General features: G+C 33.0%; 1 protein-coding gene across 13 annotated transcripts in view; it reads right to left on the bottom strand.

The window, feature by feature from the left end:
• The window catches only part of LOC108687538 (kinesin-like protein unc-104), a 29,345-nt gene extending 5,111 nt beyond the window's left edge, over positions 1 to 24,234 (bottom strand). For 4 of the 13 annotated variants that reach the window (XM_018193345.1, XM_018193352.1, XM_018193348.1 and 1 more), the window contains exons 1-17: positions 23,656 to 24,234; positions 7,535 to 7,721; positions 7,349 to 7,431; positions 7,177 to 7,255; positions 6,538 to 6,883; positions 6,194 to 6,449; positions 6,078 to 6,080; positions 5,635 to 5,792; positions 5,383 to 5,522; positions 4,897 to 4,935; positions 4,010 to 4,147; positions 3,417 to 3,863; positions 3,119 to 3,324; positions 2,933 to 3,050; positions 2,077 to 2,249; positions 1,563 to 1,741; positions 829 to 966 (exon numbers count right to left, since the gene is read on the bottom strand). In XM_018193345.1, coding sequence (XP_018048834.1) covers positions 829 to 966; positions 1,563 to 1,741; positions 2,077 to 2,249; positions 2,933 to 3,050; positions 3,119 to 3,324; positions 3,417 to 3,863; positions 4,010 to 4,147; positions 4,897 to 4,935; positions 5,383 to 5,522; positions 5,635 to 5,792; positions 6,078 to 6,080; positions 6,194 to 6,449; positions 6,538 to 6,883; positions 7,177 to 7,255; positions 7,349 to 7,431; positions 7,535 to 7,634 — 2,603 coding nt within the window. In that variant the 5' untranslated portion in view covers positions 7,635 to 7,721; positions 23,656 to 24,234. Of the gene's footprint in view, positions 1 to 828; positions 967 to 1,562; positions 1,742 to 2,076; positions 2,250 to 2,932; positions 3,051 to 3,118; positions 3,325 to 3,416; positions 3,864 to 4,009; positions 4,148 to 4,896; positions 4,936 to 5,382; positions 5,523 to 5,634; positions 5,793 to 6,077; positions 6,081 to 6,193; positions 6,450 to 6,537; positions 6,884 to 7,176; positions 7,256 to 7,348; positions 7,432 to 7,534; positions 7,722 to 11,014; positions 11,323 to 23,655 lie in introns of those variants that run through there. The other 9 variants (XM_018193357.1, XM_018193358.1, XM_018193353.1 and 6 more) reach the window with 8 other exon arrangements.
• Positions 24,235 to 24,595: the final 361 nt, after the last annotated feature.

The raw sequence follows: 24,595 nt of genomic DNA, 5'->3' as shown, positions 1-24,595 counted from the left end.
GTGTGTGTGTGTGTGTGTGTGCGTGCGCGCGTGTATGTGTGTGTGCGCGCGTGTATGTGTATGTGTATGTGTGTGTGTGTAATATTTTTATGGGGTTGCGAGTTTAAGCAACCTTTCCATCAAAAAGCTTTGTTTTATAATAAGGGCAAATGTTTATTTATTATATAAAATTATTTATATAATATTTGTAAGCAAGCGCTATGTAATAATTTATAAAAAAAAAACATTGAAATATTTATGTGTTTATTATAAAACCTGAAATTTTGAAACTTCCCTTTACGTGTTTAATATTTCTTTTTTTCTTCGTCGCTTTCTTGATCGAATTGATTAAATGTACGTGCATGACAAAGTTGGAAAGCGAAATAGTGAGGACACGAGCTCAGCAAGAAATAACTAGAAGATGTGTCGGTGTTGAGATAGACGTGCACAGAATGCGACGAGACGCTTTTCTTTACATTTAGATAGCAATAGAGATGTTCACAGCAGCGGAAGCGGTGCTGCGTAAACGATGGCATAACTTTTGGCGAGCCGAAGGCTCGTACTCATTCCAATTTGCGTCGTTTGCGCTACAAATCTATCAAAGGAAACCATGCAGATTCAACCGATAAATTTCGCGAGTTCAAAGTGCAAAGCCCATTTCGTATCTGGAGGGCACACAGCGTTATCATACCGAGAAAAGCCTCTCAAGACAGACAGAGCAAAAAACGACAAACGCATGGCGGTGAAAACGGACTTTTGCGCCAGCGATAAGGAGATTCTTCGAAGGCCGAGGGTGTTTAAAGCGTATTACATGGCGAAGAGGAGAGCCTCGCGCATTCGAGCACCAACCTCGAAGGCAAAAGATTTGCGAGCGAGAACTTCGGATTAGAGTAGACCGTAAGACATTGGAAAATATCCTCTTTGGCCTCCGGAGTGCTGGGGCTCGAGTCCTCGTTGTACACATGTCGCATCAGCTCCAAGCGCTGTCTACAAGTCATACATGTCATTACTTCGCGTGAGTGGACCGTGCGATCCCTTTAAGCCGAATGCGGACCGAGTCTTACTTTAGTATAAGCTGTGAATTCGCTCGATTAGCGAAGAAAGGCCCGCGACTTAAAATTCAACTCTATGATCTTAATCATCGTGCAATCTAGTGCACGCAGAAGAATTTTTGGTCGTCTCGCGACTGCATATTGTTATAAAAATGTTTAGTTTTCATATTACTTTTGATGCAGGTCGATAATTTTCATAATTTTCATTAAGTGCACAAGAAGTGCATTCGTGCGACGGTAATGAAATAGAAAAGAAATCGTCGATCGCTATATAAAAAAGGATCTTGTTTTATAATGAGAAATTAAATACAATTATAAAGAACATGCTATATGAATATATAAATTTGATGATTTAAATGCCATTGTAATTTAGCTAGAAAATTACTCCATAGAGTATTGTTAATTTTGTCGGCAAATTGATGATCATTAATAAAAATTATTTCTTAGTGGCAAAATACATTTTATCTATATCAGCACGAATGTTTTGTTAATTAAACAAGATGTAAAACGTAAAAGAGCAATAAAGCAAACCTTAGCTTGTCCAAGGTCCAGTAATGCGTAGCACCATTTTTCATATCTTGAACTTCAACGGCGACAATCGTGCGTGGGAAGGGTCTTTCATCCTCCTCTTCTTCGTCCATAACAGGCAAGAGATCCGGAGGTAAGGGCGAATAAAGGGTGTCCGTGAGTAAGGTAAATTGGAATTGAACCTAGAAAAGAAAATTAATATTATAAAACCCATTATACAACGGAAATATTTCCTTAGTTTTTTAAATTTAACATATTTAACAGATACCATTTTTGTATAAATTTTCTTTGTGCAATATTAAATTCTGCAAATAACTATCATTACACTTGAAGAAGCACTTATGTGTAGATTACGCGAAGATCATACGAATAAACATAATTCACATTAACATTAAAAGAAGTTCAAAGTTCATATTCCCGTATTCAAAAATATAAAGAACAGAAGTGCAGAGGTAGTAAACGCAAGTGAAAGAAAGCCGTGCCAAGAATTATCCGTCGTACATTTCCGCGACTATACCTTCTTTTTTAGTTCAACGGATATAGCATTAGCCTCTTTGAGGAATATCGCGTTGCCCCAAAGATCGTCCCGTAAACTCGTGAATTGATGATATTTCCACTTGCGGAAGGCCCAAGCGGCCAGTTGAAACTCTCTCTCGGTCCAGTTGCTCTCTGCGTCAAACAATGGGTTGACTGAAATGCAAGCCATTACGAGGCAAAACAGTCAGAGAAGCCAAGCGTTTGATGAAATAACACCAATTACTTTGTTAACACTTTGACAGTCATATCATTCATATTTGAATAACGTATAAAATTTAAAAATCTTATTCATTTATAAACGGCAATTTTATTTACACGATTTCAAGAATTATCTTATTAAGTATTAAGTATTTAAAGCATTAAAGAGAAATAATATAAATTATTAAAAAGTAAACATTTTCGGTCAAAGCGAGTCTTACAAGTGCTTGGTAACATTCATGTGAATATATAAATACAATTCTCTCTTATTTGTGTTTAAACACTTCTCGGTTTATTTAAATTAATATTGTAATATAAATTATATTAAGACACAAAACAATAATAAACTATTAAAAAATATATATTATTATTTATTAGTTACTATTATTTATTAAGTTCAGCTTGTAATCTTAATGAAAGCAGCTTAGCAATCAAAGTGTCAAGTATATTTTGAATGTGCTATGTCTCATCGACAACATAAGGCTTTATAGCATGCAATAAACTTTCAATGGTGTGAAAGACATTTGTAAGTCTGAAGAGTTACGTGAAAGGTACAGGTAAGATGATGCCCAGTCGATCAGGTATAGCTATACTAAAGTATATTAAGACTCGGAAGCGACACATTTTTCCACACTCACCGAAAATATCTTCCTCGATGTTGTTGAAGTCTTCTGGTGTATAACTGCTGTACATAGACATGGTCATACTTTGTTCTTCCACCTGCCTCTGTAGAGCATCTATCCGTGCTTCGTAGCTCTATTCACAGAAAAAAATCAATTAAACGACATTATTAAAAAGACATGATGTATTCATATTATATATACCTTTCGCTGCTCTTCAAACAATTGATCAGCTTCCTCCTTCTCTTTACGGAACTGTTCCTCCAGTACAAGTAATCTTTTTTCCATTTCAGCCTTTAAATCGATTCCCTGTTTTTCTAATAGCTCGACCTGTGCGAAATTCCAGTCTGCTAATGGTTCGTTATTGCCAGGAGTTTCCGCCGGGGAGCCATTCGCTATCCGTTCACGTACTGCATAATTGAACACAGAGATACAATATTTTATTCATACATTCCACTAAATGTTTATAATTCATTAACAAATAAGTCCAAGTATTGCATACCTTGGTCTGGGTGATTAAATCGGAAAACATGGCTTTTTCCCAAGATGACACGTGAGCCAGTCGTTAGGATAAGTGACTCAGTTACTTCGCGACCGTTGACATAAATCAAGGCTCCGTTCTTCGGTATCAGAGTTATAATCCCCTCATGGTTCTCAAAAACACAATGCTCCTTAAGTATGTGTGGGCCACATAGCTGGATATCCTGAGGTACGTGCGCCTCGGCACTACCAATACGTGTGAATCCATCCTTGATGTAATAGATCAAACATTCTGACATGAGAGGGTCCTCGTTCAGATTTACCAAGTGCGGTGTTTTTTTAGGGGAGAAGACGCCCACTGTGACTCCGTCCTCTTTCACAGCGACTCCCATTTCGGCGAAAACTGCCTCACGTTGCAAGCGAATTGATTCGGTTCGCTTTAACTTCTCTTCCCATGTTTCGTTCAGTTCTAAAACAAAAGTAAAGAATCAAATAAAAAGAATACCTACTATAAGAATATTTGTTGTTTTTCGCATTACATATTTATTGAATTGATTATTAATGAGATAAGAATAAAAAAGACTATCAGAATAATCGCAGTTTACAGATACGTACCTGCGATTAATTTTTCAGACGCTTGCAATTGTTCAACCGCCTCTTCGGCAATGGTGGATGTAGTATGAGAAGAAATTCTTGGTCGAGTTTCCTTAGTGTCTTCTTCATTTCGCTTGTTCGTTCTAATAATTTCATCCCCTGCAAAATGAAGACCGTTAGGAGTCGAGAAAACGGCGGTTGTAATATTAAAAATAGCAAGCGTCAGAGTCGGTATCGTGAGTCGTGTAAACATCAAAAGCCATAATTAAAGCAGTGGCTGATGAAGAGAAGTATTTCTGAAGCTGTAAAGTTTGTATTGTTGCTACATATTCATTCTAAAAATTTAGAAACATAACTAGTGAACTGATACTTTTTTACAGAGCACCGGCATGCTCTAATAAATATAAGCATGATCTAATCGCCATTTGATATCTATTATATTTTTCGAATAAACACTTTCGAATAAATTCAATTAATTTGGCATCCTCATTGTGTCAAATTTTCTCTTTCATAAATGTAATATTTTATTTTTAAAATACATTTTTTGCTTTTATAAATAGAAGCATAATCAATTATATTAATTTAGATTTTCATTTAAATTTTAAGAATTGTCAAAAAAGTACTAATTGTGAAATATATGAGAGAGGGAAGCGCAATTAATAGACATTAACAAGACATACAGTAATGAACAAACAGTGATAAAAAAGAAAGAAAAATAAAGAAATTCGCGAAGCAAACATACAAAAATTAAGAAGATTGATGTATCAATAACAAATATTATGCGCTTAGCGATGAAATAAGAACGCATAAATAAAATATAACAACAAAATATTTACAAAAGAGGCGCAAGAGATGCCCGTCCTGGTTGTACTTTTTGCTTGCAATGGATTGTTAGCATTTTTACTTACTAGGTTCTTTCTTTTCGTATGTAACTTTGCCATCTGGCCCTACGTCGAGCGCAAGGAAAACAAAGAGAAGAATACTATGTGAATGGATTGCCTGTCGCGCGCTGTGCAATTGCAATTAGTTTATAGCAGCTAAGAATTCACGTTTGCAACACGTGCAATCAGCATTGTGATTCTCTGAATAATTTCTGTTATAATCTATGCAATTATTATTATTATACTAGTCAACTAATAGATAAAGTAAGTTATATTTATAACTTATATTATATATAACTTAAGTTATATTTATGAATAGTACTTCAATATTCTGCATATTTCGCGAATTTAAATAGACGATTATAATTTAAGATTTATATTTGATCATTATTCAATTTAGCATATCTATATATAGTCTGTCCTTGTCTGTATATGCTTTTTATAATAAAAAGTCCTCTAATTCAATTTAATGTTATGGTTTCTAATAATTTTCTAAAAATGTTTTTAATTTACCTTCTTGTACGTCGATGCCTTCCTGCTTTAGAAGTTCGCGTAATTTCTGTATTTCTTCTTTGAGTTCTCTGATAAGTCTGGCATTCGCGTCTTCGTTGACCACGGCTTTGCAGACAATTTGTTTCGCTCTATCCGCGTATCTGTAAACAAAAACGTAAGCCTGCTAGATCTAATCATTAATTAAACGTTTAATTAAGTCATTTAAATTTAAAGAATTAGTTCGAAAAATATGTAGTAAATAATAAATTTTACCGTAAGGTTGAAAGCGTCTCATCGTAATTGATGTCGGCAGGACTAACTGCTGCAATCATAGCAGTTTTTGAATTTCCGCCCAAGTTCTCCCGCAATAACCATGTTAAAACGGAGTCTCTATATGGTATAAAATCGGCTTTCTTCTTCTTTTTTGTTGCCTATAGAGAAACACAAATTTGTCGATAATCATTATGCTTTTCATTTGGTAAATCTATCACAAATCTACAATCTATAAATCGAAACAAGTGTCTTTCTATCTTTGCTACTCTCTGAATGTCACGAAAAATAGAATGATGTTTGTGCCGACTAAATGGAAAGCACTCAATATATTGCACAAAATATATTACATCCAAAATATTACAATTAAATATATTATTTTAACGTGTAATACTTATTATAATTAAATATTCTTTGAATTATAGTATTAGTTTTACTGAACTTACCGCCTAACAATCCAAAGTAGCAAACAAGTAAAATAATGACAAAAATATAATATCTAATGTAAGATAAATTCAATGTTTAATGTAACACACAGATTTGAGCAAAGTATGATGCTTACAATTTCGGCCAGGGCACTGATAACTTTCCCGAGAGTCGTCAAACTCTTATTAATATTAGCTCCTTCTTTCAATCGTGTCCCTTTCGCACCCGTTGAATCAGCTCTCTCGGATCCGGCTAAATCGACCAGCGATATTTTGCTAACTTTTTCCGTCATCAAACCAGTGGTACTATCCTGTTGTTGTTGTGTAAAGAATATCGTGAAAACTGCGTGTGATCTGCTAGATGTTTCATTCATATTGGTTGCTGCGACAGTTCTAGAATATATTTCAACACATATTGTGCACGTATTAGTGCTATAAAAATAATTTTTGTAAAATTTCAGTTACTGAACATGAAACCAACCTGGCCTTGTTACCTTCGTCTATGAGATCGTGAATGTCTTCGTATGATAATACAGCTAACTTAGAAAGATCTTCGACGTAAGGTCCATAAAGAGGGTGTTCTCTTACTCGAAGATTTCCCCTATTTTTCGGATTTAACAAATCGCGTACCCTCTCGCAATAGATTTCCATATAACTCACTTCTACCGAGTACTTCAATCGCTCATTAGATGTGTAACTGATTTTTCTAAACAGATCTTTGCAAATCTGTGGTATTATTCCTTCCTGCCCTTCTTCTTGCTTACCCATCATGGTGTAAGATTTACCGGCGCCAGTTTGACCGTATGCAAAAATGCAAACGTTATAGCCTGCATCGCAAAAAAAATAAAGAGAATTATACCTTGTTATTAGTAAAACCAAATTAACCAAATTTCGCTTTGAAAGACAATGATCTTTATAAGTTTATCTAAGAACTAAAATTATTAATAACATATGATTAATAAAATGTTAATAACATATGATTATTTACAATCGTTTTTCATAAAAAAATTATTAAGTCATTTACATCCTTTAAAATACAATATTGTCTTAATTATTTCTTTAAACGATTTTTTAAACAAATAGTTAGAAAAAATGTCTTTTATTGTTAATTAATATTTACCTTCAAAAGCATGTTCCAACATTTCTTCACCGATATCCTTATAAACCATGAGCTGAGATGAGTAATTCTCATCATTTGGCTGTAATAATTTAAAAAATTTAAAAATTAAATTTTACTCCAATTAAACATAAGGGTATCACGTCAATAACTATTATATTGAAAAAGTACTTACGTCCATAGAAAAGTAGGAATAGTCATAATTGAAGCTCTTGATCGCTTCTTTGCTTCCTGGTGTAGCTTTCGGATTCACTATGGCTGCAAAAGAAAAAGTAACGAATCAAATGTATACACGAACGATAAACTGATAATTATTTCATAAATTGTTCGATTTAAGCTGCATGTTAGAAGTAGTACTTACAAGTAGTACTCCCCGTCATTTCTATGATACATTGTGCCTGACGACTGACCTCGCGATAGTTGAAGGGCCGTACCCTCACCGCCACCTTAACCGACGACATTTTTCCTATTTTTTCTTCTCTTTTTAATTTAACGTCGGATCAAGTCGGCGGCGGTGCTGGCGATAATTTCCTCTCTCACTCGTCTCTCTATAACAAAATAACGTCTCGGTAATTGTCGAATTAATTAATTTTACGTTTAATATCGTTTATTGCAAGTACGCGGCAAAAAACCTGCTACGAAACTACTCTATAGTCTTCATATCTAAGAATATATCTCAGTTATTAATATATTATTCCGATACTTTTCCATGGAGATGAATAAGAAAGAATAAAAAAAAAACGTAGCGCGCAGTTTACGCAATATATTCGCGCGCGGAATATTTTTCACGTCTTTAATTGTTGACTTAAACCACTGAAATCAAATAGATCACTTTACAACAGACTTATTCTTAAGAATCGTAAGATTGTGTCTTTTTGTTAAATTAAAAATGAATGTATATTTTTTCATGCGCGAAATATTTTTCGTGTAGTTAATCGTTGACTTAAACTATTAAAATTAGATAAATCACTTTACCACTTGTTCTTACATGTCATGTAAGATCTATGTCTTTTCATTAAATTTAAATGTAGATTTTTTTTGTATAAATATTTTACAAGCAGGAATTGTTAATTATTGACCTAAACTATTAAAACTAGATAGTTCACTTACAACAGATTTTGACTTATTCTTAAAGATCACATAAGATTCACGTGTCTTTTTATTAAATTCAAAATATATTTATTCAAAGTATATTAATTCAAAGTATATTTTTTTGTGTGTGAAATATCTTTATCAGATACGGAAATCGTTAATTGCTGATATAATCCACTGAAACTAGATAGATTACATCAGACTTGTTACATCAGATTTATTATATCAAACTTGTTTTTAAGGAAGGAAACTTGTTTTTATGTAAGGTTCATATGTAGTGTTTTTTATTATATTTAAAATGCCGTAGTATATATTTTTCTTGAGTATAAAATTTTTCATACAGGGATCATTGATTGATGGGATCGTTAATCATTGATCTAAACTACTGAAATCAGACGGATCATTTTGTATCAGACTTATTATGTAAATATTATGTAAAATTCAAATGTGTTTTTATTACATGTTTGTATTAGATATTTATTTATAGATAATTAAAATATAATTAAAATATTTATATACATTATTTATTTTTTTATCGTATGTGAAATATATTTTTTACGTAGGGATCATTAATCGTTGACCTAAACCACTGAAACTAAATATGTATCACTTTACATTTTTAATGATCATATAAGATTGATCCGTACTTTTGTTAAATTTAAATTTATGTTGTCTAGTTATGTCTCATTAGACATAAAAGATTTCAACGTTTGAATTCACGTAATTATTGGCCGATCAAATGATAACAACACTTTATAGATATATATTTACAAGCATCGTAGGAAACTTGTACGGGCCATTGATTCATCCAGAAATACGTGAATTATCGGATACAGGAGAATTATTATAATTAATTAGTACTGTGACTGATCTATATTTGTAGAAAACTGAAGACGTGTCATATTAATGCGAGAGATGAAATATTTATTTTAATTAATCGGCGAGCGTTTGCAGGAAAGAATGAACGAAAAAGAAAAATAATCTAAACAAATCAATTTTCCAAATATTCGATTAGTAGCCGATCAAATCTCATGATATCAAATTATGTCAGAAAAAAAACTTAATGAAGAATCAAACTCGTCTAATTTTCTATAAATATTCACAAATCAATATCGTTAATACAAATGATGGATGTCATATATTATGAAGGTATATTGACGTCATTATATGTCGATGCGAGGAGTATGTGAGATAATGCATTCATGCATTGCTCAGAAAATTGTGCGTGTAGGTCGATAATTAAAAAAAATACGACATATTAATATATTATATACAAATACGTCAGTATTAATGCATATGTACCTATTATTAAATACGTACAAGTGTAAGTTAATATTGTCAAAGTGCAAAAAAATATTCTCTTTTTCGATGTATTATTTAAATTTGTCTATTTAAGATTGTTTCATTTTTGGATTTATTAAATTTATTCATTTTAAATTTTATTTTTCGTGTGATATTTAAAAGAGTATATTAATTGTCTGCAAGTTGATGGATGACAACCAGTTGTCAATACTTCCATTGAAATTTCAAAAGGATTGAACTTGAAGGAATAGAAATTGCGTAACTTACGTGTGTAAATTAGTTATCAGGAGTTGTGACGTCTTACGTGAAAATTCGCATGAATGCATAATCGAATCCGACGGATACTAACAAGACGAGAGAAGCTTTTCAATATACGATACTAACGGTATGATACTGCGGTAACGATTCAGGGAGGGACTATCTAATTAAATTTACTCTTACTTATATTTCTTCTAACAAAAAAGAGAATTATATTTGCTTCTCGATAAGCTATTCATTACTATTTAAGAAGTTTCGACTTAAACTAAGATCTGATTATTTATAAATTATGAGAAGATTATTATAAATGAATAATGCTTAATGAGATAATGGAAGAACAGGATAATTAGAAGAGAAAAGGATAGTAGGAAACGAAATAACGGAAGAATAAGGAAGGATAATAAGATAAGGGGAAGAAAATTTCTCCTTGAAATAAATCGGTTATTCGCTACTGGCAGAAAACAAAAATGTAATATGTTTACATTTTTATGGATAATTTATTAAATATATAACGCATTTTTCTCACATTAAACACTAGTGTGAATTTTACAAATGTCAACACATTGACATGATAGATCATTGGTGACTAAGATCAAAATTTTTAAATGTTTATTAAAAATAAATATCTAATAGAATTTTAAATGGCTACACAACTAAGTAAAAAGTGTGCTATACAATAATAATTTTTATTTTCATAAATTATTTATCATATTGCGCAATATTTTATCATTATATATATGTTTATAAAAATTGTATTGTGAAATGTATATGATAACAGATGTACAAAATTTGCTGGGCAGTATTAAGAATATTAAAATAAGAATCGAAGGAGTTTCGAACTCTAGCATCTGGTAGAGCCTGTCATTTCTCGAGGGTGTTAAAAAACACGCGGAGGCTCATCTAAAAGACTGCGATGTAACAGCTTTGAGGAAATCGAAGGGATGATCAACGATCAGATTTCCGGAAGAAACGTCCCTTCTGTGACAAGGCCGTTCCTGTAATCGACGTGCAAAACATCCATCACGGCAGCAGCATGATCGATACGACAGCGTATCCGAGTGTAGTTCGCCGGAGGAAGGTCCGGAAGGGGTGTGAGGCGGGGAATGGTGGGCACGGTGTATATGTGGATTTTTACGATCGATCGTCTTCACGCTCAGAGGATACGACATCGTATGGACGTCGGACTTACCTCTTCTCGGCAGAAAGAGAACGCCAAAGGGGAGCAGTCAAGCGGGAGTGCCGAGATCGAGGATATCTTGATCACGATTCAAGATCCTTTCCCTTTCGCGTGAAGAAAAAAAAATAATGTACGAACAAGACAAGAAGAAGAGATTCGCAGACAACACTCGCGACGATTCCTCGCGGTACAACGGCGTTCTCCACTTCACTCTACGTCACTACGTCGGCCATCCGTTGAACGATCCGCGACCCGCGAGAACCTCGGTAGCCACGTAGGCGGACATTATAACGCGTGTATACTCGCGCGCACGCATACGAGTTACGAGCCACCCTGCACTGCCTGCTGTCTGTCGTTCGCCGAGCAGACGTTCGGCTTCGCCACCCCCGTTGCAACACCACCCCGGAGTCGTAGCGAGTGCTGACGATGTTACACCGCGGGCGCCTGCGTACTATCTTGTTCGTCGTCGTCGTTATCGTCGTCGTCGGGGACGCGAAGTCGTGTGCGTCTAGAGTAGGGATGCTTAGTTAAGTTTAGTAGGGTACTGCTATCTTTCTACCCCTTCGTTATCGAACCGAACACGGGTATCGATACTTCCTTCTAAGAAAAACGCATTCTTTTCGACAATCAAAATACCTGAAATTTTTAATGTAGTCAATAAGAATAATTAATACGCATCCATTCCGTTTTTCAAATGCGATGACATTTATCTGATAATTATAAAATAAATTATAACATTGAATTGAAGAATTTTATATAATTTTTCGTATTTTAAGTTGAAATTAAATAAATGAAATTAAATAAAATACTATTTATTTTTTTTTATATTATATAGCTATCTATTTAGAAATTGTAAAATGTTTAACAGTCTAATTTCTTTCTTAACCCCTTAATTCATTTTTTCCTCAAATTTTTTAAGTTATCAGTATTTTTAGACTTTCTATACATTTTAGAAAAAATAAGGTAAACGAAAAATAGTCCACGTGTGTAGACTACATCATCTTTCTTTATATTTTCATGGGATTTGCATAATTCACTACAACATTTTCACTCTCCATAAAATTTTTTATTATACATATTTAATATTCGTAAAAGAATAAAAATATCCTATACCCTATTAAATTAAAGCATCCCCACGTCGTACCCTATGTCTCAGGTTACCGTGCCACATTTTAACCGTCACCAGGGGGAGGAGATGGGTGCCATGGCACGCGCGCGAGCGCCTTGTAGGCGGCTTCTGTAAGGGGTTGTAATGTTTGTTCTGCCACGCGCGCAACTGCAAGCTCATGATTTTCGCGCTGAATGACTTGAGGCACGAAATACAAGGGTCATGTAGGCGGACGCCAATATCTTTCACAAAGTGAACCGACTCCGGTTAAAAACAAAAAATAGAAGCAAGCTAATTAAAGAGTAGGTGGCACAAATTTAAGTTTGTCAATCTTGATGTAGCATTCATTGCGATGCAATGAATTCACCGAGGTTTTATTTATCCTTTTATTTTATAGCAAATTTAGACTTTTCGTGTTCATGTATACGTACATATGTGAAAGCAAGGAAAAGGTAGATTTAATGTCTCACAGGCGCACATTTATCTAGTTCATGCCAATGAATAGAAGATATCTCAGAGAGATATCGCGTCTCTTGCTAGCTTCCTGTATATATGTATATAATAATGAAAAGTCATTCAAACTTTCAACTGATTTTATTAGAATGATACGCTACACAAGTAAATTTTGATAATGGGATTATACGAGACATTGATGCAAATAAATTTAATAAATTTTTAGACACGATCAAGTGTCTCCATTAGATTTACGTCATTAATTCTTTAATAGCGAAAGAGGAAAGACTATATTGATATATGGGATCATGTCGAATAATAGCAGAATACTAATAAATTAACACAGAGAGAATTTATTAAACATTAATCAGTCGATTATCATGCAAAATGAAAAAAAAAAAAACAAAAAAAGAATAGATTTTTCATTAATAATGACATCACATTTAGTTTTCAAAATGTGGAATGTCAATAAATCAAGCAAGTGCTACTCTGGATTATTTTTATCAGCATTTTAAAACTGCAATGATCATATCGTTAAGTGAGATAAACAGCAGAGATCGACAGTTTTTATATTTAGTTTTTATATGTGGTATAATTAATAAAGCTTTAATATACGTTAACACTCATTATTACAAAATTTTTATGTGACCCGGTTTGAATGACAGCCATCATATATAAGCTAAAAAAAGTAATGAAAAGATTAAATAAATCTGATTTATAAACAACTTTGAAATAATTAAATAAATTTAATTATAAAAGAGCCGCTTAACTCTTTAAATAATCGTACAGATAAAAATATTTTAACTAATTGCAGTCATATTTTAGTTTTCTTAATTAATACTGATAAAGCAATTTCGGTAGAGAATATACCTAATTCATAAGCTACATTGTGTGCGCGCGCGCGCGCGTGTGTGTGTGTGTGTCGAAAATTTCACAAATATCACGACAAAGTTCATAATTTTTTATAAACTGTTTCTAATGGTCCGGAAAGTTCGAAAAACGCTAAAAAGAAAACTATTTTCGCGAAATATTGTCACATAAAATAATAATATTTCAAATGTTCTCAATATGTCCTAAAGAATACATAAAAAAAAATGTCTGTCCAACAATGCAAATTATATATAATTTCCTTATCTATTTCTGATTGAATCAATTTCAGCCGTACCTTAATTTTCTTAATTAATGTCGAAGAACCAATTTTGGCAGAGAATATAATTTATGAGCAACTTCGTGTGAACGTCGAAAGTTTCGAAAATATCGCGACAGCTTGTAATTTCCCATAAATTGTTTCAAACGATTCGGAAAGTTTATTAGAAAGATGAAACACTCTGAAATATTACTGTCACACGAGACAATAATATTTCAAACATCTTTAATATATTATGTTTATTTTTACCAATGTAGATTAACTTGTAATTTATTCCTTATCTTTTTCTAATTCTCACAACATAGAAAAAGATAAAAAATAAATGAAACCAAGATCAAAATTAATCTACATTGAAATGAGTATTAGACGCATGTTTCTGCATCACATTATTTTCTGGTTTCATATCACACACAATACAAAACAATTTTCCCGTGTTATTATGTGGAGTTGCACTGGTCTTTGCATGCAAGAGACATTGGTTATTATTATCTTCTAGCTTTTACAATGGCGTCTGCATTGTATGCCTTTAAAAGGTATTAAACATAGATATAGTGAAGCGTTCTAAATACGGGCTTTTGTAAAAAAGTCAGCGATTGATTTGATTATCGCGTACAAAATCATATAATAATCCATCCTACTATCTGAAAATTTAATCATCAAGATTTATCTCATTAATCTCGACAATTAGAGGTTCGATCTCGGAGACTGCACAGCATGAAAATTTCGCGTGAGAATTGTTTTCAATGATTATCATTTAGAATGATTTGCATATCAAAATCTCTGGAAGATCTTAAAACGGTACATGCAATCAGTTGTTACATTCCAGGAGAAAATCTTTAAACGACCTTCGCATTGACGTGTCATTTATTGAAGGTGGAAGGGTGGAAAAGCGATGTTTATGGCCACTCTTACCCTCTGATGAAGCTGCGTAGAGAAATGATGACTCATATACGAGGGTAGTTCGAAAAGTTCTCGACCTGACACAGAGATGACGCTAAAAGTATTAAACTGTTACAATTTTAGATAATTTTTATCCTGTAGAAGACTGTCAAAACTTCAGACAAATACATTCATTAGTTTCTTTATTTCAATTACGTAAAGCAACTAATTTTTGGTTTTTCTTAATGGATTTTTTTTAATGAATAAAAAATCGAATATCACACAGTGATAAAATATTTCATTTTAAAAGATTTAACGCCAGAAATAAAAAACGAGCTTGATTCAACTTTGGCACAGTCAATGTTATCTTCATCAATGTTTTCAAAAAAATTTATTAAAAAATAGGCTGTTGAATTTTTAACGTGGTCATATGTCCATAAATGATGGTGAACGTACAGATCATCCAAAAACCGCTACGATTGACGAAGTCATTGAAAAAATCCATAATACTATGTTGAATGATCGATCAGTAATGCTCCTGATAAAAAAAAAATCGGAGCGTAAGTCGAATATAATGGGACAGTAATAGAAGTGTAAACGAAGCTTCTAGGAGGCAAAAATTGAAACAACGAAACATAAAAGGGGCATTTATGCTTCTTTTACGTTCCGTTGTTTCAATTTTCGCCTCGTAGAAGCTTCGTTTACACTTCTATTACTCTTCCATTACATTCGACTTACGCTCTGATTCTTATTTTCACCAGGGGATGGAGTTTACAATAAGAATTGTAAACAGTCGTAGGATCATTGATGTCATTATTCTCTTCAAATTCGACTGTGATTGAACAATTTCGTACGGTTTAAGGTTTAAAATTTAAATTTCATATGCATAAATTTCATATGCATGCATATGCTTAAAATTTCATTGCAGACGCCGCTTAATAGTCAATTAAAAACGCATTTAAATGAACATTTCTAAGGATTTAGATATGATCCAATAACTGAATTTTTTATGGATCTTATCATGTTGAATTTTCTTCCTTCCAAATATGAAGAAACATGGCTGCGTTCAGCTGAAAAAGTAGATCAGTAAGCGCTCAGTGATTCTTTAATATGATTGAGTCCTACACTTATTTGTCACAACTGTTTGGAACCGATTCGATTCTTCTTATGTTGTTAAATAATCAATAAAAATCTAAAGATGTATTTTTTTATGTATTTTTTTATACCAGTTTAATTTGAGGTTTAAGAAATAAAACAACTCCTTAAAACTTAATGGCGATGAGATATTTTTTAAATATTATATTACATTTTCGAAAAATTTAAATACATAGTTATTAAGTATATAAAAACCATAAAAGTTTTGTCTAAAACATTTTTTTATATATTTCACTTTTATTAATAATTGATTCGAATGAGATATAAGTAATTAAATATAATAAGTAATATTAGTTTTGAAGGGCTATTTCACCTTTTAAATCTCAAATTGGATCGACAAATAAGGATTAATTGGATAAAAATATATGTCTCTTAGAGTTTTGTATTAATAACATATTTCAAAGAATCGAATTCTGAATAGTTGTAACAAATTCTTTGTTAGATTTAGTGAAATATTAAAAAACAAGAACCAATCATATTAAAAAATCATTAAGTGCTCATTGATTAGTTTTCTCTGCAGACCGCAATCAATGACTCGTAGGAAAAAGATTTGACTCAAATACTAAAGTAATTTATGAAATTAACACTTATTTCGAAAGCTTATAGAGAAATTGTATTATGCACACGGTATTGAAAAAGTTAGAATTGTTGGAATAAATTGAAAGGACTATGTTAAAAAATAAAAAAAAAATATTTTGTTAAAAATCATGTGTTTTCTTTATCAGACGGAGAACTTTTCGACCTATTCTCATACATCATATACAAGAAAAATATTCTCATCTGGCACATTTTACATAATTATGATCCTAAAGGGATTAATTATATCGGCCTAAAAAATTAAAGCTGTCTGAAGCTCCTCTCATACCACATTATAAAGTTTGTTAATAGATCATAATTCTTTTATGATAGCGATTCTCATGATTCTACGAGAAGAAAACCGTACCATCGTGATTAAAACGAATTTCTAAGATGGATCGTCAGGAAAACTGAACATGATGTTGTATATTAGGAAGAATATATTAGGAAGAGTTTAGTCTATTTAAGAATTTCGTCAAAAGGAATTCTGTGACCAAGTTCGGTCAGTTTCATTTGAGAATTATTGATCTACATTGCCTGAATAGAGAAAGAGAAGTAATGTGAAGTTAGAATTGACGTAGCCATCTGGCAAAGTTAAATGAAACTCAAAGGTATGTCGGACCTTCGATATCACTTCACCTGAATTTCAACTACGTAAGTCCTCGCGTAAGTCACCTCGCGGCATTCTCACGGAAGATCTCATTTCGCGAAAAAATGAAGAAATTCTTTGGAGGTCACACTCCCTTCTCCTTTCGTTATGCGCGCGCGGACGGAAGTTAGTGATGTGCGAGTTTATCGAAGTGTGCGATGAGTCCGGTCACCAAGGCTAAGTAATGAGTTGTGCTTGGGAATGCTGCGAGGCCGATTAATCGGTTATCAGCTAGACAGCTTACCTTCGAACGAGGGTCAACGCGAATCGTACCGCGTCATCCTTCTTCAGCGCGTTTCGAGCACGGCTTATCGCACCCCCGCAACACTTGGGGGTTCTTCCTGCCTCTTGGATGGCATCGTAACACCGATGTAACACCAGAAGATGGTATTGGTAGTAGTTGAATTGGAATCAACGTGGCGCGCGCGCGCGCGCGCACACACATACATTTACGTTCGCACGTGTACCTCACTCACTCATTCTCACACACAAACACACACACACGCACGCACACACACACGTGTACCTAACTATACATATATAAAATACAAAGGTTGCGCGCGTCGATCGACAACACGGTGGTGGTCCAGGGCCGTGTCTGGCCGCTTTCTCGGTTTATGGACCAATCGCGTCGCGTCTGGGGGGAGGGAGAAAATCAATAGCTCGCGGAGGCAGACCGAGTGACGTCAGCCTGCAACCCGACGATCGACCGATGCGACGCAGGCGGCGCCGGCCAATTTCCACGGAGCAATCAATAAATAAAGATACCCACGACATCGCCGACGGTACCGCGCGCGCATGCACATATACAGGTATGTGCCTACACATGTTATTGGAAGGCCCTGATGCCCACTTTCTTCGATGTCGACGTCGATTAGCCATACAAAAATCATCCCTTTTTCGCGCGCAGCCATTTGACACCGATGCGCTGCCATCTCTCTCCCCTCGGGGGTGGATTCCTTTATATGTAACACATTCGCGCGAGGAAGCGACGCCGACGCTCGGAATATGCCTCAAGATACTTCAAGAGAACAAAATTTCAGGTTATAGAAGATTCAACGAGGCGAGTCTCCTTGTTGTCGCCGTAAAACGAAGTTATTGAATGAAGGTGACGATATTATTATGTACGAATGAGTTAGCTGCTTTCCTGCTTCCTTTCCTTCCGTAGATTTCTTGACCAATTTAGATTCCTCCTGGAGGAAGATTTTTATTAGGCACGACATCTAATTTTCCGAGTTCATGAAAAAGTCACGAAGAACGTTTTGTTATCCGTGTTCTCCAAAGAGCTTTATCCATAAGACCTAATTTTTTAATTAAATAAAATTTATTTATGGAATAAAATAATGAGTCTTTCTGGAGATATGTGACTTTACAAAATTAAGTTCTTATCGATCCATTCATTTCAATTTGCCCAGCTAAAAGTGTCAATGCATGTACATATTGTACATACATGTATATATGTGAGAGCGTTAATATCTTAAAACATGAATTTAGTCGTTTATCGAAGCACATATTGAATATATACGCTTCGATACGTAAATTTATGTTAGAACATTAACAACTCCGCGCACGTATATATTTACATGTATTACGTACAATCTACACATATATTGTGTATATGTAACGATTCTCGAAGGGAATAACTTTTTTAATTGTTTAAGCGAGTTAATTGAATAACCAATATTCTATAACAGAGAATGTTTATAAAATGAAGTAGTCAATTTCGACAAGCGTCTAATTTAAAATAATTTTGAATTCTAAACAAATAACACATTATCTACCTTCACAATTTTTTTGGAATTTTTAATAGCGCATCAAATAAATCTTATGAAAAATTAGAAAAATTAGCCTTTCTTCTAATATTTCGTTAAAAATTAATTTGAAATATGCAGAACATACCTTTATTAATTATACATACATGATTAAGGGGATTCAAAGTTCGTTTCTATTTCTGATTTATATTGATACTGATATATATTTCTACTAATCTTTTGAGGACCAGTTTTCTTCGATATTTATGGAAATATTATAAAGTAACTTATGGAAAATTTTGTTTTCTAAAGGTTTTTGAGATCTCTGAAATCGATTCTGTTCTCAGAATTTAAATTTCATAAAACCTGATTAGAGTGAAATTCAATTTTAGAAGATTTTTGATATTTTCCGAGTTTGGAATATAGCCAGAAAATATTAAATTTCAAAACGATAGTAATCTCCACAAACGGTTCGTGATCAGAGTTTAAAAGAGTCAATTTGGAAATTAGCACTAACTAACTTCAAATAAAATGAAATTGGAAACTGTTATTTTACAATAAAAAACTCCCTAAAAAATCTTATGATGATTAAATAATTTTTTAAAAATTCTTCTTCCGCCACACATATATTGAATTTATCATTTTTATTTTTTTATTTTTAATCTCAGTTTTGAATAAAACATTATCAAATTATCTATAGATAAAATTTCATAAAAATTGAGCGAGTAGTTTTTATAAAATTAAAATAGAGGACTTCAGATGGAGTCACCGATTCACAAAAGAGATTAAGAGAAAATCAATAAATTTAAAACAATAATTCGTAATTAAAGAAATGGCAGTATAACAGAAATTATATGAAATATTTTCAATCTTCCAAACAGATCGCTCATTCCTGTTTTATTAATGTATATACGCTGATACATATTCACCGTCTTGAGTCATTGATATTTCAGGGAACTTTGACTTTTCTTCAGCTTAATCGAGGAAATCGACAGTTAGTGAATAGATATAGATTATTTAGCTTAGAGTATAGATTATATCTCACTTATATACGAAGCGAAATAGCGCTGTTTGCAGAGCAAATCGACAAACAATTCGTCCGTTATGCGAACTTAGAAATTGTCATTCGAAGTCAACAAATTAACAGTCACGATATTCGAAATGTTGATCACTGACCTAGCCCTCACACTTCGTTTACGTCAACAAAACGTTGCTTATGGCCCGTCGTAACCTTCGAACCCTTCAATCCCCTTCGTGCACTATCCACCTCTGTATTCCACAGAGTGAAATCGTTATATCCTATTTCGCTTCAGTCAATCCGAGGTAGTACTATATGACGACCTGTGACGGGTGGGTCGAGATACAATAAGAATGACATGATTGATCGCGGATTGATGTCACCGAGATTTTCAAATAATCAAATTGGAAATAGTTATAGATTCTCTGTTGAGAGTCTATATTGAAAGTTTAGATATTCGAAATTCGGATTTCTCCATCCAGATTCTTTATCTCGATAGAGATATTGAAATATCATTTCAGTTTGAATCTCATTTCAGTCGTAGATCGAGTTGGAAATATATAAACGCATTTTTTAAGTTTAATGGGAATTGAATAAAAAAAAATGTATTTTAAAGCTAAACATTGATACGATTGATACTTTTTTTTTATAGACATTAACGAAATTTTTTTTAAATTTAATGCCATTACAACGTCACAAAAATCGTTATTGACATCTTTGATGCCATTTTTCTCAAAATTGTGACAGGATAGGCAAAGAAGAATGTTGCTGACCAAAAAGATGTAAGTAAAAGAAATATTGTTTTTTTATAGATTTTGACTTTCTGGATATGATAAAATTATTAAAAAGTTCGTAGCGTTTGGGTGACACTTCAAAAATTAAGATCACAAACATCATGTTATTTATCCAAATTTTAATATTTTTTCTTATAATTTTCGAGAGTTCTCTAAACGCATGAACTTTTTAATAACTTTATCACTCGTATTCAGGGAGTAAAAATCTACAAAAAACATTATCTTTTATCTTTTAGACAAAAATCTGTTCTTTTTCGGAGGATGTTAAAAAAAGAGCCAATTTTTGTTCAAAAAAAATATAAGTAAAAGAAATAATGTTTTTTGTAAATTTTGGACTACTTTGGATAGTTTTTCTGACCCCTTTTTAACATCTTCCTTTAGAAAGTAAATTCGTGTTCAGTACCTAAAAATCTATGAGAAAAATCTATGAAAAACCATAAAATTCGTTCAGAATGATTCAGAAAAAAAATTCGCTGATATAGCTATTAATGGAAATTATAAATCGTAATTTGAATATGCGTTCAACGCCCGGCATTTCCATTTGGAAAATCGATTGAAACTTAATCAAATCTATGATTAATAGATTGCTTCTCAGTTATTTGTGTTCACCCCTGCAATATTATATTCTTCGGTTAAATCTTACAGAGTTTTGCTCACACAAAATATTCATTTAATTTCAAGAATCTAATTTAGAACTCATAAAAAATTTCATGAAAAAAATTAGATTAAAAATTACGCCAAAGAACAGCGTCGTTATCGAATTTTTATTCTAAGATCGTTTTTATGATTATAAAAGATAAAAATAAAATTTAATATTATTAATTTGCAATAAATTGCAAATAATAAATGTTTGAACGTATAATTATATACGTATTAAATGCATTTCCTTTTTAGTATATAAAGATTTTGTCTATTGAAATAAACGAATCAATCAAATAACGGACGAAAAAGTAAAACCGATACAAAATACTACATAATAATATTAAACAAATCATCATTTTTTTTCATTTTCTTGTAAATGTCAATCTATTCTATTTTTTCTTGCACCGATAAAAATATCCTTTATATCGGACTTTTAATATTCCCTCTTTTTTTTATTCATTCTATCTTGATCATCGATCATTCCAAATCGATAGGTAAAGAATCCCAAATTACGAATAATTAATCTTTAGAAGACTGCAGGTTTTTTTCTTAAATAAAAAAAGAAAATAAAAATTTCACTGTAGGAAAAAATGTATGTATATGTTTAACCTTAGAAAGATAAGCATATTTTAAAAAAGAGAAGAACATGTTTCTATTCAACATATAAAATTTAAATTTCATTTTCCAAATCATTTTCATATATACGTATATAATTAATATAAATATATTTTTATTAAATTTATTTTATTATTTATTTATTTCAACAAAATATATATCCACAAATATAGTGAAATTCAATTTAATGCAAATATATTTACTGTATAAAAATTAACATTTTCTTAAAATATTTTTAAAAATCTCAACACAAAGAATCTGCGGCGGTATCTATGTCTAAATAACTTATGATTTTCTTTATATATAATCGAATGCAAAATATAACATTGATTTTGAGACGTTATAATGTCTCGCGGCTTTCTAAAGATTATTAAAAAATAAAGCATAAGAAGCAAATAGCTCTTCCGAATATCGGACTCTCTTAAGAAGAGTAACAAAAATCAAAATTTTTCAAATTTTAAATTATGTGCGAAATGTGTTCTAAAAAACATACATTGGTCTTCAATCAGGAAAAGTGATACAAGTCGAATTAAAATATTTCTAAAAAAAAAGAAAAAATTACAAATTAAAATAGAGATAATCGAATAGTATAACAAAATTAATATCTACACTATAGACTACTTTTAGAGAATTTGAAAACTTTTAGAGAAACAAGCAATTTGTGATTAGCTTTAAGTTAACTTTTAATACTATCGTAATAAATAATTAATTTTTAAATATACAATTTTTCTTTCCTCTTTTCTAAACAATTTTATAAATACTTTTAACTTGGTCACTTTTCTTCCTTTGCAAAAATTCAATTTAATATTGGAAATTATTTATTTTGAAGGTTAAAATATTAAATTAAAAGTATAATAACAGTACTTTTGATAAAAGTAATTATTGCCTGAAAAAAGTAATTATTATTTTCTATTAAATTTGGCAGGTATGCAATAAATCTGCGTTAATATACCGACTTGTCATCAAATATATATTTATTTTTCTTGTTAAGACAAATCTCAATTTTTACATTTCAATCCCTAATGCAACGCTAATGTTCGAAATACTCGAGAAAGTATACGAGAACTTTGGACTGATTAACCACCCTCTTGCGTTCAGAAATTTTACCCAAGTATATCCAGATATCATTTTATTCTTATTTAATATCGGTGTAAGCAGAGATAAAATAATATTAAATATCGTTACTTTTCCTGAACGTACCCCTTCTTGCGAAATAAGTGACGGTTATGATAAAGAAAAATCTTTTTCCAGAAAAATGTAATGCGGAAGATTCGAGATAATCAATATGAACTACCGTGTCTAACTTCGCCTCGTATTTTCCACAATTTCGATCGCGGAATTGTAGATTTTGGTTTGATGTTTCGAGAAAATTCCCAGTTTCACGTATCTCTGACTACCCAAAATTTTCAATTCACGAAGCCACAATCTAGAAATTTCGATGATCGAAAGAGTTGTATGACACGTTTTAAAATTAAAAAATAGAACGATTCGCTTTCGTCGCTCATCTCGAGATTCGCACGGATTCATTTCCGACGTTTTACCCCGGAGTGATAGGCGATTTTTTAGCTCTTCGAAAACGCTCGGAACGTCGTGTATTTGCCATCGATAACGTCGATGAGGTCGTTTGAATAAATGATTGTCCGTCGCGGCAATACGACGCGATGTTGCGTTTTATACTTACGAGGCCATTCGCACGGGGTGCTCGTAAAGACGCGCGATCGCGATCATGACGCACGCACATTTACGCGCGTGACTGGTTGCGTGAGAGAGGGTGGGAGACAGAGAGAAAGAAAGGCGAGAAGTTAGCGCGAGTAGCACGCGCGAACGACGAAAAAAAAAAAGAAACCTCTTGTTGAAGCGACTCACCAGATACGTAGGCAGTGACGTGAAAACAGCTGAGGTTCTACGGCCATACTGACTCTGGCTCCGACGATACGGATACACGTTCCACGGAAGCCGAGCGTGCACGCCGTGCGTCGCGACGCCACTCGGTTGACTCGGTTGCCCGACTTCTCCGACGCCTGCGATCGATTACCCGAAGTCTCTTGCACGCGGCGCGAGACTCGGTTTGTTGTAACACCTATCCTTTTGCCTCACGACTCCGTTGTTCCTCGTCGTCAACTCTTCGTGACGAACGTTATTCCGAACGAACGGATCTGTCACGACGCCGTCCGCGCTCGCTCGCGCCTACGTTCAACTCGGAGTGACCAGCAGTGACCGCGAAGGACCTGCGCGTTCTTCCCCTGAATCCTCTCACTCTTTGTGGCCAGAGGATAAAGATCACAATCCCGCTCCCGCGCACACGCAAACGGCGCGATTCGTATTCTGTTTCGCTTCCTGGAAACACGAATGAATCATAGCTGGTGATTCCCAAACATAACCTTGTTTCCTGATAATTTGTCGGAAGTGATCTTTCATAGATTCGTCTCCTCTCGCGGTCCATTTGTCTTTGGGATACATTGCTACTTTGTGTGAAATGATATCGTATTTACATCTGGAAATTTGAAATGTGCGATTAAAAGAAGTTCTATTTAAATTGTAAAATTGTTGATTAAAGGGGGTTTTCAATTTAATTCTGTTGAATTTTGTAAATGATAAAATATTTTTTAATTTAATGCAAAAGAATAATTTCATTCAATAATATATAATTGTTTATTTTTACTGTCATTTTATAAATATGTGTCTTACAATTTACAAGTATTGGGTTGTCCGGAAAGTTTGTGCCGATTTTGAAGGAAAATTGAAACACAGATTTAAATTTTAGTATACATTTATTAAATTTAAATCGTTTGTGGTACAAACTTTC

Source organism: Atta colombica, unplaced genomic scaffold (genome assembly GCF_001594045.1).
Source record: "Atta colombica isolate Treedump-2 unplaced genomic scaffold, Acol1.0 scaffold207, whole genome shotgun sequence".
Classification (NCBI taxonomy): domain Eukaryota; kingdom Metazoa; phylum Arthropoda; class Insecta; order Hymenoptera; family Formicidae; genus Atta; species Atta colombica.
Note: the sequence above shows the minus strand (reverse complement) of the source record. Positions and strands in the feature narration are given on the sequence as shown.